The 24424-nt window shown below is 36.1% G+C and overlaps 1 protein-coding gene across 8 annotated transcripts in view; it reads right to left on the reverse strand.

Moving 5' to 3' along the window:
- The window catches only part of Cplane1 (ciliogenesis and planar polarity effector complex subunit 1), a 153452-nt gene that overhangs the window by 50260 nt on the left and 78768 nt on the right, over positions 1-24424 (reverse strand). For all 8 annotated transcript variants that reach the window (XM_071612672.1, XM_071612673.1, XM_071612674.1 and 5 more), the window contains exons 40-46: positions 18520-18629; positions 17995-18190; positions 17635-17784; positions 17035-17118; positions 13339-13607; positions 7432-7519; positions 1432-1596 (exon numbers count right to left, since the gene is read on the reverse strand). In XM_071612672.1, the coding sequence (XP_071468773.1) occupies positions 1432-1596; positions 7432-7519; positions 13339-13607; positions 17035-17118; positions 17635-17784; positions 17995-18190; positions 18520-18629 (1062 nt within the window). The remainder of the gene's footprint in view (positions 1-1431; positions 1597-7431; positions 7520-13338; positions 13608-17034; positions 17119-17634; positions 17785-17994; positions 18191-18519; positions 18630-24424) is intronic.

Here is a 24424-nt window from a genome sequence, read left to right on the forward strand (position 1 = left end):
TTTAGTTAACAAACATAGGTAACAAGTTGCTCTTCCTTCCATTAGTAACCAGTGACCACAGGCTCTCAGCCACAGCAGCTACAAACTTGACAAACCTTGCCAAGCGGGGCAAGTTTAGTTCTTTGTAATCATTGCTGCAAAAAAAATTGCATTGCTGAAAAAGAGAATGCCCTTTTGCAGGACTCCAAAGCACTTTGGTAATGAGCACAACTTAACTGAACAGCCTCATGTTTAAAGATTAATTGTCTCACATCACAGAACTGAGGGCTGCTGATCCCTGACAAAGATCATCCTCAAATGAGTTAAGAAAAATCAGTTATTGTGAAAGAAAAAAAGTATACAAGGGCAAAAAAGTATTATATTCAAATGAATACCTTTAAAAGTAACTACATATGGGTATCCTATCCTTACTTCATTTTCAAACCATTTTTGGAATTATTCCTTTGGGACTGCCTTCAATCCCAAAGTGATTGATTGATTTTACTGGTGATTTACTAAACAAAATCAGCTTTATTCCTTGGTAATTGTAATTCTTTATTTTTGATTCCAAATGGAGATACTCAGACTGATAACTTACTTCACTTACCACAAAGTGCCTCTAAATATCTAATGGCTGTTACCAAAAATATTTGCTAGTAAAAATACTCAGAAGAACGTGCTAAGAAATGGAAGTTAGCTAGCTGCAAAAGAGGAAATCTATACTATTTTTTGATCAATAATGCCAGATGACAACTTTGGAGGAAATATCCATTAGGACATCTAAATTCTTTACTTTATTAAAAAATAATAATATGATTTCTTCCTAAGTTTATAACCATACATTTAATAATAGAGAAAAATATTTAATTTTTCCATCTTTATGTGGGTTGTATGGTAAATACTACGTCTTATTATTTATAGGACAAAATGTATTTTTTTCTTCTAAAAAAATAACACTTTTAATTTAATTACAACCTCCAAATGAAATGGAGCAAAAAGTGGCACTAAATCTTTCTAAGCCTCAATATCCTAAACTATAAAATGGGGAGAATATAAAATCTACTTCATAGGCTTAACTCAGCATCCAAGCATACAAAACAGCAGTGTCTGGCACATGATAAGAGGCCCCAGAAATGACAAACACTATTTTGTTCTCAGTTAAAACTCAAGTTCTGACAACTGGCAGTTTGAATTTCTCGACTTTTGTAAGAACAACAGTGATTCCAGTTGTTATATATTTAGCATGAATACATTCACAGAAGTATAATACACAGTTGAAGCATATCTTATGAAGTTCTTCATGTGAGTAGCACAAATTTTAACTTCCTTCTCCCGAAAATAAATATTACAAAATGACTTCACAAATCCTTCATGACTATATTCCCAGTATACAGTTCAGAAGCATAATAGAAAATAAAAGTGTGTACAAATGAAAAAAGTGAAGAACATTACCAGGTGAAGAAGTATTCTGGTCACTGGAAAGACTGACAGCTGAATCAGCAGAAAGGAACACACAAGTTTTCGGACTAGAATGATTTTCCATTACCGAAAATGCAGCTTCTGAAGTCTCATCTTTGTCACTTCTATCTTCTTCATCCATATGAGTCAGGAAATTCACTAGTCCAGAATATGTGTTACAATTAAAATGGTAGGAGGGAAAAAACACATGGAAAAAATATAACAATAACACTTCCAAAGGACAACACAAATATACTGGACATTTGCAATGTATTATTCAGATCACTTTCTACTGTATAATAATGAACTAATTTAATATGAAATCTAAAATGAGAATTTTCTCATATGAAGAATAATTACATTTAAGAAAGCATAGAAACCACAATAAAGGAAAAGATAGATTCAAAAAAGAAATAGAAATTATAGATATTAAAAATGAAGCGACAAGAATTAAAATCATAATGAATAGGTGAAAAAGCAATGATGACACAGCAGAGGAGAGAATTAGCAAACTAGAGGAAATCACCATGAGATGAAGAGGCAGAAATCATGAGAGTGCTTTAAAAAATAGGAAGAGAATGAGACGGTCCAACATACCTCTATCTGTTTATTAGTGTATTATAATTATACATAATAGTGGGATTCACTTTGTCATAATCATACATGTACATAACATAATTTGGTCAATCTTTTAACCTAATCCCTCCTCTTTCCCTCCCCACTTCCTGCCTGCTCTACTTTACTGATCTCCTTTCTACTATTATTTTGATTAGTATATTATAATATATATATAAGTGGGATTTACTGCAGCACATTAGTACATGGACATATCATAATTTGATAGATTACATTCCCCAGTATTCCCTCAAGCCCTCCCCTTCTCTCTCCCTCTCAACTGCCTTTCTATTCTCTGTTGGTCTCCATTGTTCTAATAGTGTTTTTAGAAGACAGAGTAAAATAATGGAGTGGAAGCAATACCCCAAAGATAATGGATGAAAATTGAAGATAAATAAAATGAAATACACATCTAGACATGCTGTATCAAAAAAGCAAAATAAACAGAAATTTTTAAAGCGATCAGAGATAAATGAACAGCAGTTAGACTGACAGCACATAGGTAGTGTAAATTCAGCCATTAGGAATGTCAGTATATAATGGGATAATACCAAAAGGACTTAAAATAAGCATATTACAGTGCCAGCTCAATTCACAACAGCTAAACTATGGAAGCAACCTAGATGCCCTTCTAGGGCATCTCATATGAAGAATAATTACATTAAGAAAGCATAGAAACATAGAATATGTACATCATCTACAGATGAATGGATTAAAAAACTGTGATACACACACATGGAATACTCCTCAGCCTTAAAGAAGAATGAAATTATGGCATTTGTCAGTAAATGGATGGAGCTGGAGAATATCATCCTAAGCGAAATAAGCCAGTCTCCAAAAAATAGAAACCAAATATCTCTGATATATGGATGCTAATTTTTCCAGAGCCATCCATGGGTTATGTGTGGACTACACCAGCATTGTAGCCTCTCATAGGAACACCTGGTATTTAGGAACTTCCCCTGGCAATCCCACAGGATAAGATTGCCCAAATATATGTGAATTTCTATTCAGCTCTGCCTGGTCCCACACAGCACCAGAGGTGGGGTGACCTGCTGCAGCCACACAGCCTCTCAGAGATGGGTGTGACCTGCCAAGATGCCAATCAACCTGCTGACTATAAGACATCAGGATGCAAGAGTCCACCCCTGAAACCTTATCCATGCCTTTGATGTACCCCCTTAAATAAACCACGGGAGCCATTTTCTAATTGTCCAGCTCCAGCTCCTGTATGGGCTGGATCTATCAGGTGCTCTGCTTCAAAAATCTCTTTGACTCTGTGTCTTTTGTTCTTCACTGATTCTGACTTATTTTCTCCAGTGGCTTATACCCTCTCCTTGGCAGGAAAAAGGACCCCCTGGCGAGGTGCTGGCAGCTTCCCCATACTAATTCATAAAGTTGGGGAGCCTAGGGAAGAATAGTTATTTTAGAGTAACTATTTAGAGTAGAGGGGAGTGAAGGGAGGGGAGTGGGTTAGGGTTAGGAAAGACAGGAGAATGAATCAGACATTATCATCCTGTATGCATATGTAACTGTACAACTGGTGGGACTGTACATCATGTACCACCAGAAGAATGAGAAATTACACTCCGTTACATATAATGTATCAAACTGCATTCTACTGTCATGTATAACTAATTAAAACAAATTTAAAAAATTAAAGCACACACACAAAACAAACAAACAAATGCTAAGGGAAATTCTAAAGTTAGAATCCCAGAATTCTGTAACTCAGTTATAAGTTACCACAAAAAAAAATTACAGTAAAATTAAAGTTATTTTCAAAGACTGAGAATTTACCACTCACAGACTGTAGATGAAATAACAAAGGAAAGAAGAAGGAAATGGAATTCTTAAAGTAGATGCAAGAAGCAGCTGTGGGCAAAGCAGAGAAAAGAAAATGCCCAAGTGCATCTGGCATGTTATTTCATAAAACTTGTATCTTATTTTTACATATTTACATTATTTAAATTAAGAAAAGTTTTAAACGAGTACTTGTGGGCAAAAAAACTGACATGTTCAAAAACTCCTAAAGAAGCACTGACTAAATAGACAAGTGGGACCAAATGAGAGGGTTTAAAACCAGCATAGATTTAAGTTATTTAAAAAACAGTATCAGAGTATATCAAGGGAATAAATCATGTTAAAGGCCCATAAGTCCTTATATTGCTTGGGAAGTAGATACATTTACCTTAATTTTTAACTCAGTATGAAACAATTACTAAAAGAATAGAAATCAAAAGTATAATTTCTGAAGCAATGGAGGGAGAAGAATGTGATAACTTAATCCAATAAAAGGCAAGAAAGGAAAGAAAACAATAAAGGAAAAAGGCTCTTTAACCCAGCACAGTGGTGCATGCCTATAGTCCCAGCTCCTTGGAAGACTGAGGTGGAAGGATCATTTGAGCTCAGGAATTTGAGTACAGCCTGGACAACAGATGCAAGACTGCGGGGAGTGGGGCATGCTAAACAGGAAGCACCAAGGATTTTAGAAGTAAGCACAAATATGGCAATAAATACAATAAATGAACACTGATTATACTTGCCAATTAAAGAAACAAGATTGTCTAATTACTTAAAGGAATGAAATATAGTTATATGCTGGACACAACTACAACATAATTACATGCTTAAAAGTAAGGGGATGTCCAATTTATAGGACATTCAATGGAGCGAGGAACATATTATTAGATGACACCACACAGGCTCAATTAGCAAAATCCAGATTCTGACAAATACTTCAAGACCTACATCCTCAGTTCTTCAATGAATACACTGCAAAGGGGAAAAACAACAGAGAATGGGAACCTAGAGGGGAAAAGAGACTTACATAGAAGCTATCAGCCCTACTTGGAATCCCACTAGAACAAAGAAACTAGCTTTAAAAATAAAACAATTGGCAACATTTGAACCTTGATTAGGTTCATCTTAATATGAAAATGTTGTTTTGAAGGAGTAAAACATTATTATGCCTATGCCTAAAAAGGGAACTTCATCTTTTAGAGATACATCTAAAATATTTATGGATAAAATAATGTGCTGTCTAGATTTTGCTTCAAAACAATCCAGGAAAAGGTGGGAAGAATGAGTGAGAGTTTGGGTAAGAATCAATTAGTTGTGAGTTGGTAACATTAAAAAGCTTAGTACTGGGCACATGAAAGTTAATCATACTATTCTTTCTTCTATTGAAATATGCTAGAAATTTTTCATAATAGAATTTTTTGAAAGTATCAAAAAAGATGTACTAGAAAAAGAACACAAGTATGCTAAGGAATTAGACAAAATTAACTATACAAAGAGGATCATTAATGACAAAATAAACAAAATTCAACAAAACATATAACATTCCTGAACTATATTCATCTTAAGCCTCAAATATATAAAGCAAAGTTTATTGTGTGTGTGTGTGTGTGTGTGTGTGTATGTGTGTGTGTTACTTGGCTTGAACCCAGGGGTGCTCTACTACTAAGCCATAGCCCTGGTCCCTTTTATTTCTGAGATACGATCTCTCTGTGTTGCCTATCCTGGTCTTGAACTTGCAATCTTCCTGCCTCAGCCTGCCAAGTTGCTGGAATTACAGTTGTACACCACCACATCTGGCTGAAATTTATCAAATTTAGCAGGAGCCATAAACAATTCCACAATGATTATGGACAATTTCAAATGTATATTTCTGAAAAATGAATGATCAGGACTGCAGTTGTAGTCAGCACCACATAAAAATAATAAAATAAAGGCACTGTGTCCACCTACAAAACTAAAAATAATTTTTTTAAAAAGAATAAGACTAAAGAATGAAAGAATATTGGAAATGTGGACAATACAATTTAGAAACCTGAGTAATGATTTATACACTTACCTTATATCAACCAATAGACAATGTTTATTCTCTTCAAATAAATGTAGAATATTTAGAAAAAATGACTATGTATACTAGGCCACAAAGGAAATTTTAACAGTATCTAAGAAGTCATACCATCATATATATCATCTAATCACAACACAAGGAAAATGGAAATCAATTACAAAAACACATCCCAGACCACTTAATATTTAGAAGATAAAAACCCTTTCTATGATATGAGCTAGTTGTATGGACATCAAATGACATGCAGGTCACCACTCTTATCTAGGTCCATGTGTGAATATGTTCAGCCATAAATGCACATATTAGGAAATAATAGAGTTAAGAAAAAAGGACAAACTAACCTCCCAAAATGGAGGAAAAATAAAGGTAAGAACAAAAATTAGTGAAAAAGAAAATTAAGAAACAACAGAGAGAATCCACAAACCAAAGCCTGGTTTTTTCAGAATAGACCACACTGCTGACAGGCTGAATGAGAAAGAGAAAGCAGGTACATACTACTATAGAAAAAAAACAAAAATGCAGAATGTAAAGTCATAATTACCCTAATTTTTCTTCTAATATTAAATGAAAACACTGAACACCTCACCACTGCTTAGTAAGACCTCAAATTCCAGTTCAGCTGATAACCGCAAATAGCAACCTCAGCACGAACCTCTGCAGTCCTCTGCAGTGCAGCCAGCAGGTGAAATCCACAGAAATAAAGACCCAAGCCACATCATGGCCCCTTTCTGGTATAAAAGGGAAGGGAACTGGCCTCTTAGGGGGAGAAAAATTGGCATGTGGGCCTATGGCGTGTGATTACCCAGCCTGAGGTCAACAGACTCCGCAGTTAGGAGATATAGGTTAAAGCTTTTCAGGTATTTTTACTCATATTATAAGGGTTTAATCTGGTCATCTCATGCTAGTTAGGAACATGGGAGAATTGCAGACTCTGGGACAGGAGTCCCCTGTGTTTCTCCTTTGCTAGCAAAGAAATAACATTTCTTTTTCTTCTTTCTCAAACAAAACAAAAACACACACACAAAAAAATTCTTAAATAAACTAAGTTTGGAGCAATCTTTCTGTGACAAAATGTTTTTGGTAAAGAGATTGGAAACTATTCTACTTGGTGCTTAGTGAAAATATTTTGAATTAGTGTATATACCAGAAGTTATCAATCAAATAAATAATTTTTCAATATTGTTTAAAATCAAGAAAGAAAAGAAAAAGAAAAAATGACCTTGAAATGAAAGCTTATCACATTATTACAAAAATAATCCTGGGGAGCAGGGGAACAGCTCAGTGGTAGAACGCGTGCTTAGCATGCAGGAAGTCCTGGGTTCAACCCCCCCCCCCCCCATTTCCCTCTACATCCTACTAACCAGAAAAATAATAATAGTAATAATCCTACTCTAAAACTTAGGGGGCTGATTGGCTTCTGCTCACATATGAAAACTTTTTCTAGTACTCGTATTCCAAGAAGCCATGCTTATTTTTAAAGCCAGGCTTCAGTCACAGAGCACCCTACACACCTTCTTCAGAAATGCTGATGGCTTTTGAAGCTGCTGGTTTTTTGTATTCAGGGCCAGAAGACGATTCAACATGATCCATCAATCCAACCTATAGGAAAAAACATACAACAAAACAACTCAGTTTTATACTTTGATCATTTCAAAGTATTATACATAATTTTGTGTATGGTTTAAACATCTGCATTGATGAGATAAACAGGAAAAAAAGGGATTAAATCCAATATGAGCTACATGACAGAAATAACAAGGAAGAAACTATTTGTGGCTTAAGAGGCTGAGAAAAATAGCTTCACATAATTTCAGAATGGGAGAAACTGTAACTACCACCTAGACAAAATCTTTCATTTTATAGACGAGGGAACAGGCCCTGAGAGATTCAGCAATTTTTTTTAGTGACAGAACATGATTTCAACCCAGGTCTTCAAAGCTCCTTGACCACAGTATCCCTCTGCCTCTTCTAGGTCTATGAGATATTTTCTTTAGGAAAGTCAAAGTGTTTGTATTTATGTACACATTTTAATAATAGGGCAATCACATTTTAAACACTATATCAGGTTTATCGTTTGAATTAATGTTATTTCCTTCAATGCAGTCATCCTGGAACACTAATTTACTTTTAAACTTGAGCAAATATTTTTAGAACTATTCCTGTGAAATTGTCTCTAAGCTTCTGCTACAATTATTAATATAACTGTTCTAGTGGCAAATCTTTGGTATATAAATGTGATTTCACCACAGAATCCAAAAACAGCAAAGGTCAGCAAAGGCAAGCACTAAACACACATTTATCAAATGCGACAGACAGCAAAAATCAGTTTTCACCTTCCAACCCTGAAATGCTTGGACTGGAGGAAGCTGTATCCAAATTTCTCGAAACTCTCTGCCTCCCTCAAAGTCAGGAGAGCCAGTAAGTACGTTCTGAAAAGATGGTCAGGGTGATCCTGACACTCAGCTGTTCAGCAGCCTACCACAGCCAGCCCTGTGGCAGCTCTGCCCGGACATGGCCCCTCTGGCTGGCTGTTTCCTGAGGCTTTCACTAGGTGTGGTCCAGCCTGCTGTCAAAGCCTCACTTTGACAAGGCAATGAGCCCACAGGACTCTGCTTCACCTTTTACTCACTCCATGTGCTCTCTCCATCATGATTGGAATGTTGCCCTGATGATTCCAAAACCCCTATTTAGATCCTCAGCTTCAAAAGCATATGTCCAGCTAACTAATCTCATGGCACCTCAAATTTAATATCTCCCCAAGAGAAATCATGGCACCTCCTCCCCCAGCACGGGAACCTGTACTTCCCCTTCCTTAATTTAGAAAATGCCTCCTCCATTCTCCTGGGCTGTAATGTGGGTACCACTGTGGTCTTCTGGTACTTCTGGTACTTCTGGTCTTCGCTGGTTTCTCTGACTTCCTACAGTCTGTCAGGCTCTTCAGTACTGTTCTATCCTGCCCTCTATTCCTACTGCTATAGTTGAGTCATTTTTGAACATTAATTTTTGCTTTGGGTATTCAATGGATCCCAAACACCCTTCAGTGAACCTCATATAGAACTAGAGCATAAGAATCATCTATGAAGTTTGTTAATGTTGTCTCTACCTCAGAACTATTTAGAATCAGAATCTCAAGGAAATGGTACCAAGATATTTGCATTTCAAACAAGTTTCCAAGATAAGTGACCAGGTCTGAAATCACTGACCCACTTGGTCTCCCTGTCTCCAGTCTTCTCCTTTCCAATTTATCCTCCACACTACTGTATCGGATCATATCACCCTAATGCTTAAAATAATGCTAAACATTTTGCTTGCTGATAGGATAAACTCCCAGTCACCTGGCATGACAAATAATCTTTTCCTTTCTTATTTCCTTTCTTATAATCCCATCCTTTCTCTGATGCCAGATATCCAAAGCCCAATCCCACTGGCCTCTACCACCAAGTAATGCTTATACAGTTCCCCAAACATTCCATGCTATTTGACACCTTTCTGCTCTTGCTCACAGTGATTGTCAACCTTTCCTTATCCAATTTATCAATTCATTACCAGCTCCAAGAATCACCTCAATCAGGTCTCTTTGAGGCCACATCTTCCCTTACTCTGAATTAGCCACAACAACCCAGGCATAGTATGTGTCCTCACTGCACCCAGTTCATACGTACTTACTAGTGTATACTTCTACCTTCATTTAGCCTCTAAGCTACTAGAGAGCAGGTACTTAGCTCAAGGCCTCATGTGTAGCAGATGCTCAATAAATGTGTGTTGAAGAAAGGAGTGAATCGTGAACTTCTGCAAGAGGTGAGCAATGCAGTATCAAAACTAGACTTAGGAGGAAGGAAAGCATTTGGCTTCAGATATGCTTTTCTACTAGCTCAGAAGGCAATTTCAAAAAAAGAGGTTCTCAACCTAGATACCCTCCAACAGATGAATGAATAAAGAAAATGTGGTATATATACACAATGGAATATTACTTAGCCTTAAAGAAGAATGAAATTATGGCATTTACTGGTAAATAGATAGAGCTAGAGATTATCATGCTAAGTGAAATAAGCCAATCCCAGAAAAACAGAGGCCAAATGTTTTCTCTATATGTGGATGTTAATTCAGTGTGGCTACGGAAAACAGATAAGTCCTCTGGATTAGGCAGAGGGGAGTAAAGGGAGGGGGAATGGGGGTAGGAAGGATAGTGGAATGAAATGGACATTATTATCCTGCATACATATATGATTACATGACCAATGTGATTCTACATCATGTACAACCAGAAGAATGAGAAGTTATACTCCATTTAAGTATGATGTGTCAAAATGCATTCTACTGTCATGTATAACTAATTAGAACAAAATTTTTTAAAAAGAGATTGTTTGAAGTAAGGGGCTCCTAGGACTGCTTTGATATTCAACCTTGGTTTGAATGTGACAGTTCTAAGTTTATGTCAAAAAATTAAAAAACAAACATCATTAATATCATTACTTACTGGTGGTCCTATTTGGCTATTATTGAGCTGAGGCTGGGGCTCAACGGAAGAGCACTTGCCTAGCATGCGTGAGGCACTGGGTTCAATCTTTAGCACCACATAAAAATGAACAAATAAAATAAAGGCATTCTGTCCATTTACAACTACAAAAAACATTAAAAAAAAAAAAAAGAACGCTATTATCAAAAAGACAAGGGATAACAATTGCACACTGTGAGTGAGAATGTAAATCAGCACAGCCACTATGGAAAACACTATGGAGGTTTTTCCAAAAGATTAAAAATATTATCCAGCAACTCTCCTATGGATATATATTCCAAGGAAATGAATTCAATATGAAATGAAATCATATATCTGCACTCCCATGTTCACTGCAGCATTGTTCACAATAGTTGAGAAATGGAAACAAAGTGTCCACCAACTAATGAATGGATGAAGAAAATGAAGTACATATACACAATGGAATACTATTCATAAAGATGAATGAAATATTGTCATTATGACAACATGGATGGGAGATCATTTTATTAAGTGATATAAGCCAGGTGCAGAAAGACAAGCATCACATGATCTCACTCATACGTGGAATAGAAAAAGCTGACCTCGGAAGGTGGGAGTGGAATGGTGGTTACCACAGGCTGGGGAGACCAAGACGAGATGGGGAAGGGCTGATCAGTGGGTATTGAGTTATAGACAGATAGGAGCAAGAAGTTCTGATACGCTAGGGTGAGTATAGATAACAATAATGTACTGTAAATTTCAGAAAACTAGCAAAAGGATTTTGAAAGTTTTTACCAGAAACAAATAATAAATGAGATAAATATATGTTCAAACTGATTTAAACATTATGCAAAACATATTTTGAAACATCATGTGGTACCCCATTGATATGTAATATTTTAATGTTTTTAGATATCAGTTGAAAATAAAGAAATATTATAAACCTAATAAACACATTTTGGGGGGGGGGGGTACCAAGGATTGAACCCAGGGGTACTTAAAACACTGAGTCACATCCCTAGCCCCATTTCATATTTTATTTAGAGACAGGTTCTCACTGAGTTGTTTAGCACCTTGCTTTTGCTGAGGCTGGCTTTGAATTCATGATCCTCCTGCCTCAGCCTCCTGAGCTGCAGAGATTACAGACTTGTACCACCATGCCTGGCTAATAAATACATTTTTTTATAATTTTTAATTTGTTTTAATTAGTTACACATGACAGTACAATGATATTGACATATCATACATTTGAATCAGATGGGATATAATTTCTCATTTTTCTGATTGTACAGGTTGCAGAATCACATTGGTCATGCAGTCATGTATATCCACACAGCAACAATAATGTCTATTTTATTCTGCTGTCCTTCCTTCCCCTCTTCCCCTTAAATACATTTTTTAAAAAAATGTCAATTTGCTACCAACCTGGAATATTTGTTAGGTAAGTCAAAGATACCCTGTAGACTAGTGTGCATTTCCCAATATCAGACCTAAACACATTTAACATTTTTATTAGTTGTTTTTTAATCCTTATCATATAAATTTTTCATCCTTTAAACAAAAAGGTCAGAGCCAGACAAAGTGATGCACCTATAGTCCCAGCTACTTTGGAGACTGAGGCTCCAGTCTGGGCAACATAGCAAGACCCTGTCTCGAACCAAAGAAAGGGGATAGAAGCTTGTGTAAACTAACTATTTTTAAGACGTTCTTATTATTTTACCTATCATTCTATATAATCATAAATGTATTTACTAAGAATATTTTTTAAAGATATAGAGAACTTGTAAGAAACTGATTAGTAGTTTCTCACAAAAGAAAGAAAAATTTCAAATAGAAGGACAATAATATTTGTAAAGTTATAAAAATTGTTCAATGGGGGCTGGGGTTGTGGCTCAGTTGGTAGAATACTCGCCTAGCATGCGTGAGGCACTGGGTTCATTCCTCAGCACCACATAAAAATAAAAAAATAAAGACACTGTGTCCACCTAAAACTAAAAAATAAATATTTTTTAAAAAGCGTTCAGAAGAAAATGATACTTGACTACAGAAGGGTCTCTTTGAAATCATATTCTGGTTTCGTAACTCATATATTTCTTTGCCTGGTAGGAAGCATGGGCTCACTTCTTAAAAGTTTATGGCAGTGATCTCCTATTAAGGGTGATTTTGGCCCCCAGGGAACATGTGGCAATTTTTTTTTTTGTTTGTTTGTTTGGTTTGGTTTGGTACCAGGGATTGAATCCAGGGGTACTTAGCCACTGAGTCACATCCCAAGCCCTTTTATTTTGAGACAGGGTCTCTCTAAGATGCCTAGTCCCTCGCTAAATTGATGAGGCTGGCTTTGAGCTTGTGATTCTCCTGCCTCAGCCTCCTGAGCAGATGGAATTACAGGTGTTTGCCACCACACCCAGCTGGAAAACATTTGGTGGGGGAGGGGGGTACCCGGAATTGAACTCCGGGGCACTCGAGCACTGAGCCACATCCCCAGTCCTATTTTGTGATTTATTACAGACAGAATCTTGCTGAGTTGCTTAGTGCCTCACTGTTACTGAGGCTGGCTTTGAATTCAGAGCTGCTGGGATTATATGTGTGTGCCACTCGGCTCGAAAGCAATTTTGATTGTTATAACTGGGGAAAGTGCTACTGGCAGCAAGTGAGTAAAGACCAGGGATGCTGCCAAATACCCTACAGCTCAGTCATGAGGACTTGCCAAGCCTAACAAAGGTTCTAGATTTGATATCCGTCTCTGAAAAAACAAACACCCCCTCTTCCCCAAATCCCCAAATTGACCCAAATATCAGTAATTCTGAAATTCAGAAAATCTAGCTTAAAGAAACCAAATTTCCCATTATTTCAAAAAGTCCAGTGTTTTAAAATTACAAATTTAATAACTCAGTTACTGATTAAAAATAACAATAATTTTAAAAAACTAAGGATAAACTACCTTTTCATGATGTAAACTTAGCATTTCAGGTCTGGGGAAATCCTGCTCTATGTTGTCGGCAATGTTCTGAATTGCTAACAGCTGTTCATCAATTTTCTGAAGCTTAGCGGTGAGAAACTCAAGTCGGCAAGCTGCAGGGCTTGGCACACGGCGAACTGCAGTATGGCGAGCTGCAGGGACATCCTGCAGCACTTTCCACAGCAGATAATTTTCTTCAGAGTCTGACTTTGTGCTCTGTTCTTGGAACTGGAATCTTGGTTTTGGTAGATCTAAATATTAATTACAGTAAAATCAGAATTGATTGTAATTAAGGAAGAGGCAGATAATGATAAATCTCATTTTTTTGGATGATCTTACTACTTTAAGGCAACATAACATTATTTTCCAAATAAGTTTTAATTTAAATGTATGTAGGGGATTGGGGATGTAGCTCAGTGGTACAGCACTTGCTTAGCACGCACAAGGCCCCTTGGATTCAATCCCCAGCACTGAAAAAAAATTTAATATACTTATAAATTGTATTTCTTTTGCAATTTGTCTAATGTGAAATAAGGACCCTTAAGAATGTTAGTACAGGTTTAAAGAGGAAGTTTGTTTCTTCACTTGGCTGAAGTATTCAAATCCTCACACTATTCCCAGTTATTGACATATTATTTGAAAAAACACTTTGTGGAAAGTCCAAGAATATAAGCTCTAGGTAAAGTTTTAGTGGGACACTCAGGCAAAAATATTGATCTATTTTTGACATGCTGCAAAACACTAAAAATTTTCTCATGGATATAATCTGTAGCCCATGGATAAAATTGGTGTAAAAAACAGGAGGAAAAAACCCTTAATTTGGCATTCTAGAATTTATGACATACTTGGTTTATTAATGCCATGTACTTTCTCCTTTCTAAAATAAAATCTATGGCTTTAAGAAAACTGAGCAAAAAAAAAAAAAAAGAATGTTAGTACCACAAGTCCTACATATGAGGCAGTCTGAATGTTATTTTTATCCCCTATTACAGATAATTCATCAAAAAAGAAACTTTAACATTTTTATGACTTTTTGAAACCAATGAAAACCAAAATCATCACATACTAGGTCCAATGATGGCTATTGCTAACTTTATGTGGGATCTCAGATAAACACTAAACCTCCACAGACAAGTATCAAAGCCAATGACTGTCTCTACCAATTGATTCCAGACCAAATTTGAGATACCTTCTTTTTTAAAATGAACTCTCCTTCTGGCATCTCAGTCTCCCCTCCCTGTGTTACTCATCCTGTTTAGGCCTTCCTTTATCCACAGGCACCTTCAGGGTGCCAGCCTCAGCACAGATCTCTCCTCACTCTTCTCACCATATCTGAGCGATGTCACACAAATGACTCCTAAAGGCCATGTGGTACTCCCTCTGAGGTCCAGATCCTTATAACCCGAACTCCAGCTGCATAGTAAACTGAACTCATTGTTTCCTGCCAATTTGAACCCTCTTCCCTGTTTCTCAACTCAATGAACAGCACTACCATTTACCCTGTTTCCCAAGTCACCAGTCTAAGAGTCACTCAAGGTTCTTGTCTCTCCTTCAGAGCCAAGTGATACCAAGGATTGATTCCACCTCCTGAATACCTCCAATCCTACTACCACTGATCAACTCGATATATTTATTTTTCTTCCCAGTACCTTTCTGTGTTTCTCCAGTGCCTTCACTTCAAAGGCCCAAATACCTCAATATAACAGACAATGGCACTCATTTCTTGTTATTTTTTCCCCCTTTCTTGTTTTGGTACTGGGAATTGAACACAGGGTGCTCTACCATTATATCCCTAACACTTTTTAGTTTTTACTTTGGGACAAGGTCTCACTATGTTGCCCAGGTGGGACTTGAACTTTCAATCCTCCTGCCTTAGTCTCCCAGATTCTCTGGGATTACAGGCATGTACCACCTGCCCAATTTCTTGCTATTTCTTTAAACAAACAAAAACCACTCTGTTTGACTCCAAGCATACTGAACTTCACTTGTCTCAAACTCGGCAGGCTCCATCAAACTTCTGAATCATTGCACAGTCCATTTTCTCAGTCTGAATGCTCTTTTTCTCTCTAAATCCTACTCTCCTTCATTCCACTTTAGTGTCTCTCCCGTAAATAGCTCCAAACCTCCCCTGAAATAGATGAGATGCTGTATTACCCAAGGTCTCATCCATGCCACTGTCACAGCCCTTTCCAAGCTGTATCATAATCAACCCCTTATTTACCTGTCTTTCTTCCCCCTATAGGTATGCTCACAGGTTAAAGGTAGTCCTTTCTTCTTTAGTCCTGGTACCTGGTTCCTAACTTAGTGTTTGCAGAATGAAGAACAGGTAAAGTGAATTATGATGCCTGACTCACATTTTTTCTTTGAAAAAAATGTGAATTCGTAAACAAAAATGATTGTTATATTTCAGTCCCAATCTAAGGTGAACCTTCTGTGAGAAGACAATGGTAAATGCAACATTGGCCTTGGCAGTTTCCCTACCTCTTTCAGTTTGACTTTCACAATCTTTTACCATCTGTCTAACCTCCATGTTTCTCAACAGCCTGAAACACATCCCCCTTAACACTTAACAGGAAAGATCTGGTGCACACGAACTTTAAATGGTAAAGACAGCAAAAGAGATGAACATGCTTAAAATCCAGACTTCCTTTTTCTGCTCTACTTCACTAACAGAAAATCACACAGGAGGGTTAAAACTGAGTTTCACTGACCTGAAATGTTCTTCCTTGGGTCAGAAAAACTCTGCCTGCTGTTACTGATGCTATCTTTCATGGGAAAAGGATTCTAAAATAGGAAGCTACTGTAATTCACAATAGTGAGCAGTTCTCCCTAAAACAAGAACTGTTTACTCTTAATACCTAGAGACCCTATTCTTCCCTTCTCTGATCCTTCTCCTGTCAAGCAAATTCCACTCAACTCTAATGTGCAATTATATTCTGAGTCTTTACAGTATATTACTATAAATATCATGATGGAATTAAGTTTCAAAATATAAAGCTTTTCCTTTTAAATTAGCATTTTTAAGTTCTTCTCTTCAAGAGTAGATAGAACTAATGTATCTTTGCAAATAGACATTCTCCTTAAGAAAGGAATCTCCAAATGGTTGATTGCAGACCAGATCTTTCTGATAAAGAAAATTAACCTGAAGTTTGTAGTCTTTAAAATGCTGGCCTTAGCTACTCAGGAGTCTCAGGGAGATGGATCTGCTTCCAGTTTTCCCGGATTTCAGAAATTAAGAAAATGAAGGGAGACTAAGGGTACCTAAGCAGCCATGACACTTGGACAACCCTATGAGATTGCAATTGTGTCCCACAGAGAAACAAATAAAGATCAGATAAAGTTAGTAAATTTGCAAAACATCTCCAAGCTATTTAGGAATAAAGCTGGGATTGAAACCTAGGTCTGTTCTAATTGAATCCAAAAGCCAAGCTCCTTTCACTCCAGTTTCTATATCCTTCACCAGCCTGAAAGACTATTAGCTTCTTAAATCCTACTCCCATCACTTGTACATACTACTACCCAAGACAGAACAGAGAGAGGGCAAAGGCTTCAAAATCTGATATGTTGGCACCTGTTTGTTTATGCAGCTATAATGCACATCCCCAAACATCCTAAAGTGATGCACAAACATCCTAAAGTGATGTGCCCCTCCTCCCATCCCTTTCTTGCTCCTTATACCTCTTGAGTGCCCACTGTTGACAGACAATGAACCTGCATCTTGCAACCACAAAGCAGGGTCCAGAATTCCAACAGCCGTGGAACCTAGAAAAGACATCAGCTCTGTTGTAGAAAGTCTGATTGCCAATTGGATTAATCTAACCATTCACAGGAAATAATAACTGTATACAGTAGAGAAATATTCTTCTAAATATTATAAAAATTTGCCACATATAACCTGATTTATATAAAACTAAATATTTTACTGGTTAAGTAATGTTGGCTACCATGCCTATGTATTACCTCTATACTGCTGCAGAATTTCCCAACTTTTTAAACATAAGAATTCATTTTAAGCATCAAAGTACTCAAGAACTCCCACAGGATATTTATATTTTAGCCTCCTTAACTGAGAAGATATATGTACAAGTACATCTATAGTCTCCTTGTAAAATATGGTGCTAGCTTAATGGCTAAGCTCATTCATCTACCTGCCCTCTCCACTTAACAAAGGACAAATCTCTTTCATGTTTCTTTTGCAATTATCAAGTATTAGTGCTAGTTTCTATCATAACAGGAATTTGTGAGGGAGAGTCATGCTATACATCTTCTGTCATTCACCTTGGTCTTGCTGTCTTTCTGATGGAGTCACTGAGGAGATCCCAGGTTCCTTCACTTCTGTAAAGTCTGCTCTCCAGGTTTTTTCATCTAGACAGGCTGGAGTCACTCTTGGAGGCTCAGAAAATAAATCCACAGGAGAACTGGCAGCATCTATCAAGAATATGAAGGACGTACAAAGACTGATTCTGAACTTCTAAAGAAGGTGAATTAAAAGATTTAAGAGATAATTTCTGAATGTGAATATAAACATCTAAAACTGCAGTGGGCTTTCAGAAAGGGAGCTATGAGATTTGAGTAGGAATAACAATGCTATGTTATGAAATTTTTCAAAATGTATTTAAAGTAGGAAAAAGTTATTACCTTGACTTTTACAGTTGTGTGGGGGAAAAGTACTAGTAACTGAAGCTGCCAGATAATGTAACTCTGCAGATGATGGGACCTCCAGATGATCACTTTGCTGTTTGATAACATTCTCATTTGAAGGCTCTGCTCTGACAGGTAATTCCTGTAGATCATCAGCTTCAATGTCAACCACATCTATATAAGTGTGTCCAACCTGAGTTAAAGCACATAAAAATCATTCTTATTACCTTGGATAGCCACTCTATCTCCCACCCCCAAAAAGCTAAATTCTTCATTATTATTACTAAAAAGCAAGAAGAGCTTTTATGTGCCTAATCTTAGGGAAGCTGCAGGAAATAAGTCTCATTGGTTTTAGTTTACAATATTCCAGGGCATAATACTTAAATTGATTTTTGATCTTTCCTACAAAGCTACACAGATGAGATTTTTAGCTTCATTTCACCCATTCAATTGTATAATATCTAGAAAAAACATAATAAATTTCAGTACAATATTAAAACTTCTGAATATATAATTTATTACCATATCAGGTGCTGAAGGAGACAAAGATTTCTCTGATATTTTAGTAGGAAGTTCGACATTGAGATGTACATCTGGAACCAACAGCTGAGGAACAGTTACAGGTTCATATTCTGAAAATTAAGAAAAATTGGGAATGTAAAAATATCTTTAACTTGACCTAAATCATTAATTTTGTAAAAACTAGTAAACAACAAACAACATAAATGCGTATGTCCTAAAAATCTAAGTAGAAGCTTCATGGGTATAAACAAATTAAATTCTATCATATTCTATGGTCAATTTACTCTAGAGTAATCCGTAATTTAATAAAGATAAGTATTGCCAGGCATGGTAGCACACGCATGTAGTCCCAGCCTCAGCAATGGCGAGGCACTAAACAACTCAGTGAGACCCGTCTCTAAATAAAATAGGGCTGAGGATATGGCTCGGGTTGAGTTCCCCTGAGTTCAATCCCCAATATAAAAAAAAAAAAATTAAGTATTGCTTTTCTCATAATGTGATAAGAACAACAAAGTATCTAAATTATGTCATGAAAATGCTATAATTTCCTATTTCTACTTCAGATATATTAACTCACATTCATCTACTTTATTTAAGAGAACTTCGATAAAGCCAAATTTTAAGAAATAAACCTATAGCTAAATTTGTAAAAATTTTTGTTTCTTGATATTTAGGTCTTTATTTTATTACTAGTTTTATTTATGTGAGAAATAAAGTCTAGTGGTCCATTTTCAGAATATAGTACTTACCTTAAATGTAAAATTAGGATGTAAGAATGGCAGCAGGAGGGGAAATGGAGCTGAATGGAAAGTTACAAGCAGTTAACTCACACAATAGCACCACAGCCTATGGATGTGGCAGATCTAAAGTCCATGAACCTCAACAGCTCCTTCTTCCTGGAGGGCAACAGCAGCAGGAGCTCAGGGAGTGTGAAAAATCCCCAGCTAAGTGCGTACTGAGTACACACAGGAGCTTGGGACTTACAAGAAACCTTCAATGAGGTTGAGTACAAAGGGAAACTCAGTTATAGAAACCTAATGAAACAGAGGAATAAAAATTCTAGGCCTAGGAACATTCATAAAATGGAAAGATCCCATATGTACAAGTCTTCTTTCCCTTAAGAACTTTTTCCTGAGGAACTCAAGGGCTCTCACATTCTTTAAATATCTGGACTGACTCTCATCTGATTCAAAAGCACACTCTGGTCTAATACAGATGTTCCACATGCTCCTTTACTAAAGTAATTACAGCCATGCTATTCCTCGCAAGTTTCTGTCATTTTCTGAGCTCATAATTTTTCAGGTGAATTCTCCTTTGGTCCTGTGTATCTGAAGTAAGATATTTTGTTCTGATTAGTTTTGTTTTGTCTAACTGGAGGGTTTTTTGTTTGTGTTTGTTTTATTTTTGTTTTCATGCTGTTTTTATTCAGAAGCCGACTATCCAAAGGTCAACTCTCAAATGCACTTAAAAATGAAAAAGGTCTTCTTCTTTGGAGAGTCCTAACAAGGAAAATGAACTGGTAATGGTAGGAGTAAATCTATCTCATGGAGGATGAGTGGTCACCTAAACCTCGGATTTTAGCATCCATCACAGCTGCCAGACTCTATTCCCAATTGTACAGACCCATCATGTCTGAGTTATACTGTAAAAAAACTCTGGGACAGGCTGTTTAAATTTCTAAAGGGTCAATTTACATTGGCAAGAGTAAAGATGTCTTTAAAATTTCTAACCTACAAGTTTTTCTAGTTGACCAATCAATCAAGAAAACGTTAATTTCTATAAAATGTTTAAAGTGCAATGTCCACTACATGTAAGAATTTTTCTTTGGTAAGAATAACTGACTTAAAGTGTTAACTAGACTTCTCTGATATGTTGGTTTTCATGGGTAACCTAAGTTAAAAATGGGTAATGAGAGTTAACATGAATGGGATAAACATTGATAAATGTGTTTGTTAGAAGTTTCTGCAAAGTTAAAATACTAAAACATCAACTGCTAAATATAAACTTAAATGTGGCTTCTTAAACGCCATAGGTAAAATATATACGGGTCTACTAAACGTGTTCTTAAAAGTTAGTAAATGGAAAAGTAATTTTTAAAAATATATATATTTTTAGTTGTTGATGGTCTTTTATTTTATTTATTTATACACAGTGCCCACAGTGGAACCCAGTGCCTCACACATGCTAGCAGCCACAACCTCAACCCCCTGGAAAAGCAATTTTAAGGTTGCTTTACTTCTGGGCCTAAACTAAAAGCAAAGTTACTAAAAATTAAAATTCTAAAAGGTACAATTCTATACATAAGGAGTATGAAAAATTTCAAATGAGCTTTGATGAAAGGACTGTAAAAATCATTAAGTATTTCATCTTATTACAAAGAAGTAATTTGTCAAAATTCAGGAATTTCATAAGGATTGTTTCAAAACAAATTTAAAAAAGAGTGAACAACTGGAAGAAGGGAAATATAAAAAGTTTTAAAAATGAAAATGTGTGTTTCTAGATGAGAAAGTATTGTAGGGTAAAATAATATTCTTGTACTAAAGCTGAACATGAAAGAGAAGACAAAACTAAGAAAGTGAAAAAAATTATAGATCGTCTAAGTTTTTAGTTGTCAATGGACGTTTATTTTATGTATTGATATGTGGTGCTGACAATGGAACCCAGTGCATCACACATGCTAGGCAAGTGCTCTGCCACTGAGCCACAACCCCAGCCCTACCTTTATTTTATTTATTTATTTTTATGTGGTGCTGAGGATCAAACCCAGTGCCTCACATGTGCCAGGCAAGCACTCTGCCTCTGAGCTGTAAACACAGAACCAACACAGCCATCATTTAAGGGATTTAAAAAAAATTTTTTTTATTTTTATTTTTTTAGTTGTAGTTGGATACAATGTCTTTAATTAATTAATTTGTTTTTATATGGTGCTGAGGATCGAACCCAAGGCCTAGCCCGTGCTAGGCAAGCACTCTACTGCTGAGCCACAACCCCAGCACCATGTAAGGGATTTTTTTCGAAGGTCAAATTTTAATTCACTGATATGAAAAAAAGTCTAAAACACTGATCTGCTGTTATCTATCAAGATAATTTCCTGTGTCTTACTTAGGGAAACTAAGTCTTAAAGGAATTAGAATTTTTACCTATTTTCAAGAACTCAAAAAGATAATCACCAAAAAAAACAAATAACCCAATCAACAAATGGGCCAAGGACCTGAATAGACCCTTCACAGAAGAGGATATACAAACAATCAACAAATATTATGAAAAAAATGCTCATCATTGCTAGCAATTATAGAAATGAAAATCAAAACTACTCTTGAGATTTCATCTCACTCCAGCCAGAATGGCAGCTATTAGGACAACAAACAACAATAAGTACTGGTGAGGATGTGGGGAAAAGGTACACTCATACACTGCTGGTGGGACTGTAAATTGGTGCAGCCAATATGGAAAGCAGTATGGAGATTTCTTGGAAAATTGGGAATGGAACCACCGTTTGACCCAGCTATCTGTCTCCTCAGTCTATACCCAAAGGATTTAAAAACAGCATACTACAGGGACACAGCCATATCAATGTTTATAGCAGCACAATTCACAATAGCTAAGTTGTGGAACCAACCTAGATGCCCTTCGATAGATGAATGGGTTTTTTTTAAAGTGGCATATATACACAATGGAATATTACTCAGCAATAAAAGAGAATGAAATCATGGTATTTGCAGGCAAATGGATGGAGTTGGAGAAGATAATGCTAAGTGAAGTTAGCCAATCCCAAAAAATCAAATGACAAATGCTTTCTCTGATATAAGGAGGCTGATTCATAGTGGGGTAAGGACGGGGAGCATGGGAGGAATAGACAAACTCTAGATAGGGCAGAGGGGTGGGAGGCGAAGGGAGGGAGCATGAGGTAAAAATGATGGTTGGAATGTGATGGTCATCATTATCCAAAATACATGTATGAAGACACGAATTGGTATGAATATACTTTGTATACAAACCAGACATATGAAAAATTGTGCTCTATATGCGTAATAAGAATTATAATAAAAAAGAATTGTAATGCATTCTGCTGTCATATATAAATAAAAAAATTAATTAAAAAAACAACAAAAAAGAAAATAGCAAATTTAACTGGGGATTTGTTTATAACACTTAATGTTTTATAACTGGATAAAGATAACTTGTTATCAATAAGTTTTATATACATTTTATGACATGCTTTACACTAGAATGGAAATTTAATGTATTTTTGAAAGATAATAAAGAGAGCCTAATTTGTTTAAAGTTCCACAATGTAGAACATGAAAATTTTTTCTTTTCCACAAAAAGAAAGGAGCACTCTTAGCTTGTTTGATTCATTTTTTTAAATATTTTTTTTTTAGTTGTTGATGAACTTTTTTTCAAAATTTTTATTTATTTATATGTGGTGCTGACAATCAAACCCAGTGCCTCACGCATGCTAGGCAAGCGCGCTACCGCTAAGCTACTACCCCAGCCCTTGATTCATGTTTTATATGTACTGTTGTATTGTGTTAATTGATATTCATTTAGACATAGGAAATAATATATGAAAACTTTGTAAATTATATTTAAGAAAGAGGTAAAGATCAACTTTAGAAATAAAATAGATTGCCTAGATTTGTCAAGAGCCCCCCTACCTGATTTAAGACTCTGGCTCTCACCTTATTCCGTGTTAGGATGGCTCCAAAATTAGGCCAGAATTAAGCTTATTTAAAGTTATATTCAAAGGATATATTTTTGTTATAAAGGTACTACAATCTCAAAAATAAACAGGACAGAAAATAAAATTTAAAACTAAGTAAAGAACTGGATAAATTGTAAAAGGAATTTAAAGGCTGTAAAAGAGTTTTAAAAGAGCAGAATTTGTCAAGGATCTCATATGAATGAACTCATATATATGTGGGGTCTTTGTGAGGCAAAATAGATATCAAATATACATTTGTGGTATTATAGAGATAATGTTTCTTGGTTCAAAGCTATTATACAAACTGAATATGTTTTGCTCTAGTTCATTTTGTATTTTCTTTGTATACCTTTGTAACTGCTGCCTGTTAGTGTTTTGTAGAAGTACTTCTTCTAATAGAACAATCTGAGTTAATTTGAGATAATACCCCATCACCTGTAGGACAGACAGGATATAAGGCAGATGTCCAGTACTAATGCTGACCCCACTTAAATGTAAGGGAAAACTATAAGATTATAGACATTAAAGTTAAAATACAGTACTCCAAATTCAAGACTGGTGAAACTGGCCTGCTGGATATTAAAACCAAAATTTGGAGACAAAAGTCAAGGAAATAAAAGGGCAAAGGAGAAAGTAGCCAATATTGTGGCCCTTGCACTCTAAGGTCAGCAAGGACACAGGGAACAACAGGACCCTTCTAAAGGATCTGCAACTCTCATGAGTCATCTGACTTTCGAACTATGGGGGATTCTGACAACCCTAGAGAAGAGAAAACCAACCAGTGCACATTCTGCAAAGAGGAGGTCACTGAAGATGGAAATGTCCCTGATGCTTCCAAGGGAAACTACATGTGGTCAGCAAGACCCTGGCCCATTGTTGTAGATGGCACTACTAGTAGAGGAAAGCTAAAGAAACCAAGAAGCTTCTCACAACTTCCCAAGAGTGATCTCTAACAAATCTCAGCTGACTCTTAACAACAGAGAAGAAAAAGATCGATTTTGACCAACTTGGTTTTAAACACCTGGCAGGAGAGTATTTTAAATACTTTAGTGCAGCCATACATTGACAATTAAAGAAAAGACAATGGTTCTTTTAATGTAACTTCATGGATATTTGTGTCAGTCCTCCCAAAAGTAAGTAATACCAGGAGGTTAAAGGAAGGGTTTTATACAGGAGTACCTAATAACTCTAAAAACCTCT

Source organism: Marmota flaviventris, chromosome 5 (assembly GCF_047511675.1).
Source record: "Marmota flaviventris isolate mMarFla1 chromosome 5, mMarFla1.hap1, whole genome shotgun sequence".
In the NCBI taxonomy this organism is placed as follows: Eukaryota; Metazoa; Chordata; class Mammalia; order Rodentia; family Sciuridae; genus Marmota; species Marmota flaviventris.